The following is a 13,193-nucleotide window of genomic DNA, read 5'->3' on the forward strand; positions in this document are numbered from 1 at the left end:
CAAGGTGTGCCCTTGCTTCTCTCGTCAGACCCAATCATGTGAAGCATACAAGAACCAGGGAAAGTGAGAGCTTCTACAAGAGCGGACTTACCAAAGCTGCCAAGTTCTCAGAATCGATTCCGAAGGAAGTCAATGTCTCGAGCCAGGTGAGTATGAGGGTCCTGTTCTTCGCTCAGAGGAGTGCAGGCAGACCACCTACCCCTAACAACCAGATGCCTCCTGGGGAATAGCAGACTTTGACTCTACCGTGGCAGGAACATAAAGGAACTTCCCAAAAAATGTACGTGGGAAAATTCCATGATCACTTAATTCCATTTTCCACAAACTTTGAGGCCCCCTCAGAGCCGTCTTAGTGAAATGTCCTTTTCATGGTAAGATAAAGCCTTCCAGCTTTGCATTGGGATAGCTTATTTGGCTTTAAAGCCCTTCCTTGGCCTCCCATTGCCTTAAAATTAAGTTGAAACACTTCATGGTTATTTTAGTCAAGAATCATTTCTTTGTTAGAATCAGAAATCCGTTCAAGTACAAGGGCATCTCCTTGGGTCAGAGGAAGGTAGGCATCCTTCCCCCGGTTCCTCACTAAGTGGAACTGGGAAGCCACGGGCATTATATACAACGTGAGCAAAAGTCGACTGAGGAGAAGAAACCTCACCAGCGAGGGTTCTCAGGGCCCAATGAGCATCCTTAGTTCCCTGCGTTTTCTTTTTGCCTCTTAGCTGACAGATTTGGAGCTGAAGAAGCTGGAAGCCCAGAAACATCAACAAGCACAGGCAAGCTAAGCCCTCTAAAGCCCCGCTTCCACTAGCCGAAGGCCCAGGAAAGAAGGACAGGTTTTAGGACCTAATGCCGGGGGTTTAAGTGGAGAATGTTTTGAGAATGATGAGGGCAATGAATGTACAAATGCACTTTACACAATTGATGTGTGTATGGATTGTGATAAGAGTTGTATGAGCCCCTAATAAAATGATTTTTAAAAAAAAGGACAGGTTTTGAATAATAACTGCCCTAGTCCAGCCAAGTGGCACTACCCCAGCCCACCCACCCCCACCAGAAAGGGTTGGGTCCCACCCTCACCCATGCTAGCAAAAGCCAAGTAGGAAGCCTATTTATACCCCCTCCAGGATGTATTGACGTGCCCCACACCCCCTGCTGAAGTGATGTCAGAGAAGACCAAGGAGGGAACCAGGATTTTCATTCCACCAGGTGGAAGCGGGGATGCGTGCCACATGAGCGACTTGCACCCCTCGCTGTGATAGCTATTCCAGCGGTAGGCCACCAGTCCCCTCCCCTCCCTTGATGTCTCTGGAGCAGTAACAAGGCATCTCCACCCCTCCCAGCCCCGGAGGTATCAATTGATACCTAATGCAGCACCAGATCGCCCACCCCTGCCAGGCAGTAATAAGGATTCCAAGAGGGGCGCCTGGGCTGTGACTGCCACGGAGCAGTAATGAAGAGGTGTCCACCTCCTTCCCCTGACAAAGTAGCGTCAGAGAGAGCCAGCTCAAACAGGAGGTTTTAATGAGAGCCTGTGTGTGCTTAGACCTAAAATGTTCCATTGCAAGTCACTCATTATACCAAGTACCAGACAGATGTGCAACCGAATGGAGACAGATAATCAGTAGATGCCAACACTGAGATGACAGAGATGTTAGAACAGCCTGCAAACAAAAGCTTCAAGGAGCAATACATGGGTGCTTGGAACATGCTTGGGGGTGGGGGCGGGGAGGGAATAGAAATACTCAGCAAAGAAATAGAAGGTAGAAAGAACCCTATGGAAATTTTAGAACCAAAAAATAAATAGCCACAATAAAAAATTCAATGTATGGGAGAGGAAGCCTGACGGTGGACGCGGGATGGAGTTCTGCAGGAAGTCCTTCCTGGGAGTGATGTTCCTCAGGCTGCTGGGGGCAACAGGCTCTCCATCCTCAACCTAGGGCGCAATTTGGCCGTGCCCTGCTGGAGATGGCTCTGGTGGTGGCGGATGCAGCTGCGACTTGCCCCAAGCCATGATTGGCCACAATTTTGGCACGAAGCCACGGTGGAGCTGGCTCCTCCCATCCTGCTAAGATCCCTGTGGGAGGAATAGGCCGTTGAGTCCTCCCAGGCCGCCCCACACAGCTCCCAGTTAAGGAAGCTCTGCTGAGTGATCTGCTGATCTGCTGGGGCGTGAGTGTGGTTTTATATGGGCAACATTATAGGCATCCTGGGCTGTGAATTTGAAGGCCAGTCTTTCACATCTGGTGAAGCTTGTTTTTGCCCTGAGTGTTCTTGATCCATGTGTGATCAGCCTACTGCCCGAATTAAACAGATCATGTGTCCATCTTTTAAAAAAATTAATATAAAACCTCAGTGGAACTGAATAGAAAGGACAAAGGAAAGAATTGTTGAGCTTAAAAGCCAAGCAATAAAAATAACGAGTCCCCACAGATCCCCAGGTAAGTCATCCCCTCGCCCTTCTCAAGCCCTCAGCCTTCCTCTGCGCCCTGTGAGTCTTACTCCCCTTCAGGCATTGAGGAGGCCCTGCGCGCCACAGAGCAAACTTTCTGAGACATCATGTGCCATGTCCAGTTCCTGCTGAAAGAGCCTTCTAGAACGTGGACTGAGGCCCAGCTCCTCCCTGGATCGACAGGGCTCCACTGACCCTGGGCTTTGCTGCCCTCTCCAGTCAGTCTGGAGCCTCTGCGTCCCCGTTCCCCCCAACCTCCCCCACCTCCCCCTCAGCTGCCCTCTGGGCCGCTTGTGGGCCTTCGGGTAGGCCAGCCTGCTTTCTCTCTCAATCCCTTTGCCCGAGAAGTGCCCTCCATCTTTCATGCTTCGTCTTTCCAAACACGCTCCTCCACGGCCTCCACTTATTGCTTGCTGGCTTTCTCTCCTCATTCAAATCTGAACGTAAATATCACCTCCTCGAAGGCCTTCCCCGGTCTGCTATCTCAGCTCTCTTCAGCTTAGCCCCTTTTGGTTTCCTCCGCAGCCCTCTTCTCCGTGTCTTTATCCTTAGGAGTCCCTTTGCTTTCTGCCCGCCGCCGTCTGCCCTGGAGTCTAGACAGCAGGAAAAGTCAGGGTAGACGCCTGGCCAGAATGACCAGTGCCTCGGCTGTATGGTGGCTCTCACATCACTATGCTGCGGGAAGTTATGTCACCGAGATCTCAAGTACCCGCACCGTCACCCATGGCAGACTGCTTTCAGCAGAGCTTCCCAACCCAGACAGACTCGGAAGGAAGGCCTGGTGATCTGCTCCCGCAGTGAACACCCTGTGGGTCGCCACCGACTATTGTCCGATACAGCGCTGGGAGAAGAGCCCCCAAGGGTGCAGTGGACAGCGGATTGTGCTTGCCAACAGTCATGAAGACGGCGTGGGACCTGGCAGCGCTCCGTTGTGTTGTCCATGTGATCACCATGAGTCGGCGCCAACCCAGCAACCATAGACCAGTGCCTGACCGGTGCAGGGCCTGGCCCATGGGAGGTGCTCACTCGGTGTGGACTGCACTGGGGCAGCAGCAGCTATGGCTCGGAACCGACTTCACAGCACCTGTGTAAAGAGAACCCGCTGGAAGCGTGCAGTATGTCTGACTGCCCAGCCACCTGCATCTCTCTAGCAAGAATTTGGGAAAGTTCCCGAATCTAGAATCCACATCTGAGCACTGTCTGAATGACTTTGTCACACAGTGTTACCATCTTCAACACTGAGCAGGATTTAGGAGAACAGGTGAAGGGGAGGGCAAGTTGGGAGAAGAGAGGAGCTGGTCAGAGCAGAAGCAGTGGGTGCAAGCCAACGTTCCTGTTTTTTGAGCCCTCACTTTGGGCCCCAAGAGCCCTGATGGTACAGTGGGTTACACATTGGACTGCTCACCACAAGCTCAGCAGTTCAAACCCACCAACCCCTCTATGGGGAAAAGAGGAGGCTGTCTGCTCCTGTAAAGAGTCCCAGCCTTGGAAACCTATCGGAGCAGCTCTGCCCTGCCCTACAGGTTCGCCCTGAGTCGGAATCGACTCGATGGCAGCGAGTTTGATTTCGTTTTTGGAATGTCGTCCCCGATGCTAGGCTGAGTGCATTGCACACCTTCTCACACACAAACCTCCAGAAGTCTGGAGGGACGGCCCTCAGCCCCACGTGATGGATCCGGAAGGCCTGGCCCAGTAATTTGCCCAAGGTTAAACAGTGACCACATAGCAGGGCCAGGATTCAACCCCCGGATGATCTGGCACAAAAGTTTCCTATGTTAGAGGTTCTGCAGCACAGGATGCTGGGAGAGTCCCACTGTAGAAGTTGTATGAGCTAGAGATGATCCGCTCCCTGTGCCCCGACTCAGCCATGGCTGGTCAGAGGAATGTGCCCATAAGGAAGCACTGGGGTGGGGAGGGGGGGGAGAGGGGTCCATGCAGAGCCTTCACCATCACCGGGAGCCTGCCCTGGCCCTCCTTCCCAGTCCAGAGAGTGCCTATGGGAAGGGGCCTCCAACTCTCCCTCTTCACACCAACCTCTCCCTCCCTTGCCCTGCAGGCTCGAGTTACCCATGGCATGTTCACCGTGTACCCTGGGTTCGGCTCCATCCCTTCCGGAGGGCTGCAGGTCATCAACGTTGACTGTGTGGCTGACCCTGTGGGCAGGTGTGAGGAGCTCATCGCCATCGACATATCCGACCGCGACCCCAAAGACCAGCCTGCTGGAATTCCTTACACTCTGTTGGCCGAAGCCTGCGTGCCAGGTACTGGGCATACAGGGCCCTTAGAAGATGTATGGTTTTTTTTTAACACTGTCCCTCCCTAGGGGGACCTCCAGTGGTGGTCAGCAGATGGGCTTTGTTGCTTCCTTTGGGGCCTTGGACCTTAAGCATCTTCAGCCATATTCCTCACTCAAGCTAACGCATACACTCGTAGGACAGGACATCCGGCTCTAGCGTGCTAGCCCTTGGGTTTAAGTCCTGGGTTCTCAGATGAGTTGAATGATCTGGACCCAGGAACATGGACTCCTGTTCAAGCCCATGGCCGCAAAGAGCAGTGGCCAGTAGCTGCGCACACGCCGACTCTTCATTGGCCTGGGAAAGGCTGGTCAAAGTGTAGCAGCCAGAAAGAGCAATACGAAAGAGGGAGAAGAGATAGAACCCATCCCCTCACTCATGTCCCTTTCTCGGCGCGAATTTCACTGCTTCTCTGTTGTCAGAAATCAGACTCCCCAACTAGGATTCTCTGACCCAGGAATCTGTCAACCAGGCAACTGCTCACCCACTTCCCTCATTTCCCAGCCTTCGTGACCGACAACAATGCCTTGATCTTTGAGGAGCACCAGGTCTGCTCCAACGTCAACCTGTACCACATCCAGCACACCACAGGGCATAAAGGACTGTTCGTGGAGGATGAGAACAAGTTCGTGTTCTGCAATGTCCTGGTGGGCCATCAGGCCAAGGCACGGTTCAAAATCAGCAATATGGGCAAGATTGCCTGTGATGTCAACATTGCTGTTAAGCCTGTCTCCAATAAGGTAAGATGCCATCGGTCAGGGTGCAACCAGGGAAAGAGCCTGTCGGTGTGACCATCATCAAGCAGTTTCTCCAGATCAAGGGCCACACATCTGTTCCATTGCTGCCTGGTCTGGGTACCACTGCAATAAGCTAGTACCTGCTAGTGCACAAATGCTTCGTCAGGCCCCCATCCACCGTGCCTCAGGCAGTCAAAACAATGTGGGGAGACCCACTGCTCTCTCCAAAGTTGCCTCGTGGGGGGTGTTTGCACAAGCCGCATCAACACGTCCAGCCTAAGTGTGGGTTTCTTTTCATTTCTCCTTCTTGGAAATGACAAGATTTCTTGATTTCTGTCTCGAGCCAGTTTTGGAAAATCCCCAGACACATCTTCATGCTGAACAGCGGTTTCAGACAGGCCTGCACATTCTTTGGCTCGGGGAGATGTGGGAAGTGGCCAGCTTCCAGGAGAAGGCGACATAGTGAATGTTTATCGGGTGCTTCTGTGGACACTGTGCTGAGTGATTGACTCTCACTGCCTCCCTGCCATGTCGTTCATTGACGGAGTGGATAGTGTTGCTCCCTGTTTTCCAGTGGAGGAGGCTTAGAAAGGCTGCCTGCTTCCAGAGGTGGAGACTAAAGTTGGAAGCAAAGCTTCATCTGCATACCATTGAGTCCACTCTGACAGCAACCCTGAACAACCACATAGAATTGCCCCTGTGAAGCGAGATAGGAACAGAAAGCCTCGTCTTGCCCCTGTGAAGCAGCTGGTGGTTTCGAGCTGCTGACCTTGCAGTTAGCAGCCCAGTGCCTAACCCGCTGCACCACCAGAGCGCCCTTTCCCAGACCAGGGAGATAATAACTGCCCATCTCAGGGTCACGGGGCCCTGGGGGTGTCATGGATTCTGCATTGGCCTGCCAACCCCAAGGTCAGCCCTTTGAGCCCACCCGGCACTCCTCAGGAGAGAGATGAAGATGTGTGCTCCTCCACTCCGGTAAAGATTGACAGCCTGGGAAACCCACAGGGGCAGTGCTACTCTATCCCTGGGATCGCTGCGAGGCAGAGCTGAGTCGGTGGCAGTGAGCTTTTTCGTTCATCTCCGGTTCGTCTCTGTGTGGCCCCAAACTGCCTTGATTCTGAAGTCTTGCTTTTCCCTCACAATGGAAGAGAAAGTTCAGGACGCTCAGAAAAAGGGCTGGGTAGTCACCGTGTTGCCCGTATACTTAATCTCCGATCTGACATGCTACCAAAACTAACATTACGTAGGTGACCTCCACCTCTCGGCCCCAAGGTGGAATTGTGGTCCAGGGGGCTCTCAGGCCTCGGCGCTGGCCCTGTTCGCAGATGGATGGCTACAGGGGTCAGTTCACCGGGGCTTGACCGCAGCCCACAGCTGAGTGTGGCGCCTACTCCTGGGGGACACTCACTGGCGAGGGCGAGGGCTGAGGCTACCATCTGACGCCTTGTGTGACCCATTACTCTGACCTCAGTAGGACGCTGAGCGGCAGGTTTCATTCAATTCTGTACCAGAAGCATTCATTTTCTCCCCGCCCCCACCTTAAAAAACAGACCAAACCTGATTTCCAAACAAAACGAGGCTTTTAACAGGGTTTACAGTGTATGTTTTCCTCCATGTTTTCAGACTCAATGGTTATCCCTTGAAAAGAGCAAAGGAACTCGGTGCTATCGGAGTAAGAACAGGAGGGAGCTTTCCCTGGGTCCACTTGCTTCCTATCCAAACTACAAAACACCCTTCTGAGACTATGCCAAGGGTCTCCCCCTGTGTTGTGAAGGTGCCCACAGTCTTCCCAAAATGCTGCCACAAGGAGACAGATAAAATGCCTCGGGCAGGGGGTGCCCCAGCCAACGCTCTTGGTGTTGCAAGGAGCAAACCCCACTCCAGTTAGCCCTGACAAAGCAAGGTGGACGGCAGTGCAGCAGAGAGCTCAGATACGCCAAGTAGCCAGACCTCTGCGGCGTGGGAGCTGTCCACCTGCGATCCAGTCTGGAGAAGACCAGCAGATGCTCCATCCACCCTGCAGGGGCTCCACGGGGCCTCACTCTGATGTCTGCTTCTCTGTGGGCATCTGCTCCATTCTCTAGTCCTGCTTCTTATACTCTGAGCTCAACTGCACATCAACAGCCATCTGTGATCTCTGGGAAGCTCAATTTAGTGGCAGTAAGGTATGTGGGTAGGTGGATAGGTGGGTGGGTAGGTAGGTAGGTAGGTTGGTAGGTAGGTAGGTAGGTAGGTAGACAGACAGACAGACAGACAGACAGTCAGTCAGACAGAATGGCTGGCTGGCTGGCTTAGTTCATCTATTGGAATCTGCACTCATGGGCCTAGCCCAGTTCAGCTTGTTATTACTCAAAGCTGGGTCCTAGAGTGTCTAGGCTGCTTCAGGCTGCCACTTCCTGGGGCTATAGCTCCCCAGGCAGCGGAATGTTTCCCCACCAAGCGTAGAGGACAGGTGTTGACAACATAGGGAGCAGAGATGAGCAGCTGGCCCTGCAAAGCACCTAACACCCCCTGCCTTGTGCCCACCCCGCAGCCCATTGCCCGCATCACTGACATCTTCGAAGTGGAGCCCAACAAGATGTGCGTTGCGAGCCGCTCACACGCCTTCGCAACTGTGACTTTCACGCCGCAGACCATGCAGACCTATCAGTGTATCTTCGAGGCCACTCTGGACGGCTTGCCCAGGTACCAGCCCCGTCTCCTGCAGCCCCCCCCCCCCCCTGGACGGAGGGCCACTCCTGCCACATCAGGCTGATGGCCTGGGGGCTCACTGTTCCCCACAGCAACCTGACCAAGAACCGAAACCTGGTGTTTGATATCGTGGGTGAGGGTAACCTCCCTCGAGTGATGGTGGTGCGGCCCATTCTCCACAACCAATTTGGGAACCCCTTGCTCCTCTTTAAGAGGCTTCTGCTTGGTCGTTCAGAGAAGCTACCTCTCATCCTGAAGAACAATGGCACCATCCCAGCCCAGGTAAAGCTGGAGGGTGGCGGAGGGGGTGGAAAGGGGAGGAATCAATCGGCCATTAAACTTGTTACCCTGGCGTCTCTTCCATCCCTAACGTGCCCTCCTCTGGGCCGGTCTTATCCGTTATCTTGAAGGTAAGACGTGGGACATGAAGCGGGGCTCTGCTCTCAAAGTACACATGGGAGTGCAGATGACAAAGCACACCGGGAACTAAGGGCAGGTCAAGACAGCGCACCGGTGAGCACCAGCCTGCAGAGGACTCCGGTCCTGGGTGCCTCAGTGCCCTGGGTGCCCGAGTTTGGTTTTCCTCTTTTATTTTCTCTCTGTCGTGAGCGTTTCTTTTGTAACACAACCCGATCAGAGGAGCCTCGAGTGAAGGGTGTCCAGAGACCAGTTCTACAATTACATGACGTCTCCATTTCACGGAGTGGGGGGAAAACAAGGATGGCACATTTGATAAGCGGTATAGCAAGAGCCGAGGGTGCCCTTGGGGTGCAAGGGTCAAAACAGCCCGCTGCAATGTGAAGCCTGGCAGTTTGCACTCACCAGCGGCTCTGTGGGAGAAAGACGCGGCGGCAGCCTGCTTCCAGAAAGACTGCACGGGCTCGAGAACCTGTGCGGTGATTCTGCTCTGTCTCCGACGGTAGCTCTGAGCTGGAATCCGTTTGACGGCAGTGAATTGGGTTCTCGGGGGTATGGATACAGGGGGCTGTGGGACTTTGGGAAAGTGCCCCTTCCCACCTAGGGCACCAGGGAGAACTTCACCGATGTAAGTATGGCAGCTGAGTTGGGCACAAGAGGCAGCTGATTCTCTCTTCACCTGGGATGCAGACTCTGCCAGGCCCAGTGGACTAAAGACTCCGTGCTGCTTGCAAGGGCTGTCTCTCCCTTTAGCCCTTTTGTTTCCTTCCGTGAGTCCAGGCTGCCTGGTTTTCCATTACCCTGAGCTGCTTTCCTTACGGCACTGTAGGAAATGGGTCAGCAAGGAGGTCCGTGACGTCCTCCCCCAGCCGCTTCCCCTGTGTGTAAATTCTCTGGACAGTGTTTGCCTAGTTCATCTTTCCGGTGAGCATCAGAATCCCTTTGTAACCCTCCTCAAAGGAAGCCTGTGAATTACTGGGCATGAGCGTCTGCTCCGAGGTCATCGAGGCCCTTCACCAGGAGCAGTCCAAGGGGCCAGCAAGGCTTGTGGGAAAACAGCATGAGAAGATCATGGAATTTTCCCCGGGAGCTTTGTGAAGCCCCTCCTGTGCTGACACGATAGCGTGATCACATTTTTCTTGTTCATCGCAAAGCTTCCTTGGGATGTCACCGTTCCTCCCTCCCTCCTCCTCCCTCACCTCTGTATTATTCCATCTTGGATGTCTGCTAAGTTCCTCAGAGAAAGGGGCCCTGGTGCTGCCATGGTTACGCCCCTGCTACAAACCAAAAGGCCGGCCGTGGGAACCGGCAGCATGAGGAAAAGACGAGGCCGTCTGTGTCCTGGAGGACGTGTTCTCACCTGCCCTCTGTCTGCGGTCACCATGCGTCCTATTAGTCACCATGACTTAACAGCAGTCGGCGTTAAAGTCAGACACATGGCGTCTGTCCTTGTGATCTGGGCAGCACCCCTCTTCTCCGGGTGGATCTGAGGCCCTCGGGCTTCCTCCTTATCTCCGTAGCATGCTCAGCTTACCCTGCCAGACAAGGGACGCTTAGTACGGGGGTACTGGCTTTCACTGGGTTTTAGGGATTCTCATTCGTCTGACAGCGCCCTGCATGGGAGTCAGCTCAATGGCAGCGGTTCTCTTTGCTGAGCATTCGTACAAGTGCTCATCAATGGATGACTGTCCATTCCCATTTCATTAGTCTAACATATCCTAACCCAAACCCTCTGCCATCGACTCAGTCTGACTCATGGTGACCTGATAGGACAGGGTAGAACTGCCCCTGTGGGCTTCTGAGACTGTCACTCTTTATGGGAATAGAGAGCAGAGAGCAACTGGTGGTCTCGAACTGCTAACCTTGTGGTTAGCACCCCAACACGTAACCACTACACCACCAGGGCTCCTAGAGGGCTTCAAAACGTGTTTGGGCAGATTCCGTGATCTTTTCATGCCCTTTTTTCCATGCACGTTTCAAAGGGTTGGTAGTCACGATTCAATGGTCAGTAGCAGTGGCGTCAGCACCCTGGTGTGACACTGTTCAGCTGTGTGACCTGGAAAGCGGCCTCGATCCTGAGGCCCCCAGTTCCTCACCTAGATGATAAGGACTGGCCTGACGAGGTGTCCTTATAATATTGACAGTCTGCCTCCCTCTTAATAAGAAACGTTAAGAAGTGAGTTTTCACCGCGATAACTTTTGGGGTCCTGCCCCAAGCATGGCTCATGCTAGACAGAAGACTGCGGCCAGCTGAGTACTCACCCTGCTCTCCCTCCGCCAGCTCCACATCGACCTGCGGGACCAACTAGGAGTCTTCTCCCTGAGAGGGAGGCCCATGACCTCCTACATCTACATCTCTGAGGAAAACAGACCCAAAGCAAAAGGTGAGTGGAGAAAGCGTCCCCCTTCAGAGGGCAGGGTGCACCCAGTAGCTGTTTTTGTGAGGGGATTCATCCTGAGCCCTGCCAGAGGGGGATGCCCACTCCTGTCCCCAGGGGCCTCTCTGGCCCAGGCTCACTCCCATGTGAGGGCTGCTGCCCCCCCCAAGTCAGGCCCTTCCTGGGTCCCTCCATCTAACCTGGCTCTAAATCATTCCTTTTCCCTGCACAGCCAAGAAAGCTCACACAGCTTCTCTCGTCGTTTCCCCCGGAGAGACAGCCGAGTTTGATGTCCTGTTCCGCTCCCAGAAAGTTGGGAGGATGGAAGGCACCATTCACTTGTCAGTGGTGGACAATCAGTACGAGGAGACCAGCATCCACCTGGTAGGCGAAAGCTATGAAGATGACATCACCTTGGAGAACATCCACGGACTGGTGACTTCCACCAACCAGAAGGCTTTGGAGATCGCCGAGGAGAACGTCATGGAAGACACGATAACAGGTGGGAGGCGCAGTGGGGAGGTGCAAACAACCGGTGGCTCCTGGGTCATTTGCAAAGACAAGTGCAGTTGAATGGCAGGCTGGCCATTAGGGATGAATCCCCTCTTCCTCGTGGTGTGCTCAGTCTCTGCCTTCATTCTCCCGTCTGTTCATGTGCTCAGTGGATGTGACAGCACACTAGACCTGGGCACTGCAAATACTAATGAGGAGCAGTTTCTGACCTTAAGGAGCTCACATTTAAGATAGTTAAATCAGTGCAGCTCCTAAGTGAATGAAGGAGCCCTAGTGGCGTAGTGGTTACGTGTTGGGCTGCTAACCACAAAGTCACCAGTTCTAAACCACCAGCCTTTCCTTGGAAGAAAGATGATGCTTTCTACCCCCATAAGGAGTTACAACCTTGAGAACTCCCAAGACAGTTCTACCCCAACCTATAGGGTCACTGGGAGTCAGTACTAACTCTATGGCAGTGAGTTGATAAGTGAATGATCTCTCTTTGTCTCTAACCAACCGTTTCACCTGAACCGTGTAGTCTAGATATTCTAAGAGAACTGCTGGGCTTGCTTCATTGACAGGGTAGGCTTGCTACTTACGACCACTTCACTTGGTTGACTGCATTCCTTAGATTGCCCCCCCAGAAAACCCCAAAACACTTCATTTTTATTATTGAAAAGTATTTGTTAAGCATCTTAGTGGTTAAGCACAGTCCACCAGTGTTCCTAGGCGCTTGCATGCAGTCCTGGAGTGTAGCCAACTCAGTATTTCACCGCTGCGGGTGACACGGAGGGGCCAGCCGGAGTCTGGTGAAACCTAGTTCAGAAATCAGTTTTCATCCTTATGAGAAGTCTCCCAGATTTAGCTGATAGGAATACATTGGCATTTCAGATACACAGTGAATACATTTCTATTATAAGTTGTTAGGTGCCATCAAGCTGGTTCCCCCCCATAGCGACCCTATGCACACGGAATGAACCCCTGCACAGTCCTGCGCCATCCTCACAGTGGTCTTCCGCCTGAGTCCGTTGTTGTAGTCGCAAGACCACCCTATCTCATTGAAGGCCTTCCTCTTCTTGCTGCCCCTCTGGTCTACCAAGCAGGAAGTCCTTCTCAAGGAACTGGTCTTTACTGATAATACGTCCAAAATATGTAAGACAAAGTCTCGCCATCCTTGCCTCTAAGGAGCATCCTGGCCATTCTTATTCCAAGAGAGGTCAGTGTGTCCCTTTAGCAGTCTGTGGTACATCCGGTATTCTTCTTCAGCACCACAGTTCAGATGATCAATTCTTCTTTGGTCTTCCTTATTCAGTGTCCAACTGTCACATGTATATGAGGCAAATCTCCTGGCTTGTTTCAGGCGCGCCTTAGTCCTCAAAGTTACATCCTTGCTTTTCAGTACTCTAAAAAGGTCTGTGCAGCAGATTTACCTAAGGCAATGCATCTTTTGTTTTTTCATAGCAAATAACTTTTTTTTAAGATCATTTTATTGGGGGCTCTTACAGCTCTTATAATAATGCATACATCAATTGCACATTTGTTGCCATTATTATTTTCCAAACATTTTCTTTCCACTGTAGCCCTTAGTATCTGCTCCTCATTTTTTAAATTGTTTTATTAGGGGCTCATACAACTCTTAGAACAATCCATACATCAATTGTGTAAAGCACATTTGTACATTCATTGCCCTCATCATTCTCAAAACATTTGCTCTCCACTTAAGCCCCTGGCATCAGGT

General features: G+C 52.7%; 1 protein-coding gene across 1 annotated transcript in view; it reads left to right on the forward strand.

Moving 5' to 3' along the window:
- The window catches only part of HYDIN (HYDIN axonemal central pair apparatus protein), a 402,419-nt gene that overhangs the window by 344,746 nt on the left and 44,480 nt on the right, over positions 1 to 13,193 (forward strand). The window contains exons 59-65 of the mRNA XM_045293924.1: positions 29 to 146; positions 4,503 to 4,707; positions 5,245 to 5,480; positions 8,011 to 8,162; positions 8,261 to 8,450; positions 10,867 to 10,969; positions 11,196 to 11,465. Coding sequence (XP_045149859.1) covers positions 29 to 146; positions 4,503 to 4,707; positions 5,245 to 5,480; positions 8,011 to 8,162; positions 8,261 to 8,450; positions 10,867 to 10,969; positions 11,196 to 11,465 — 1,274 coding nt within the window. The remainder of the gene's footprint in view (positions 1 to 28; positions 147 to 4,502; positions 4,708 to 5,244; positions 5,481 to 8,010; positions 8,163 to 8,260; positions 8,451 to 10,866; positions 10,970 to 11,195; positions 11,466 to 13,193) is intronic.

This window comes from Echinops telfairi, unplaced genomic scaffold (assembly GCF_000313985.2).
Source record: "Echinops telfairi isolate 266 unplaced genomic scaffold, ASM31398v2 ScPeMD7_2291;HRSCAF=2852, whole genome shotgun sequence".
Lineage (NCBI taxonomy): Eukaryota > Metazoa > Chordata > Mammalia > Afrosoricida > Tenrecidae > Echinops > Echinops telfairi.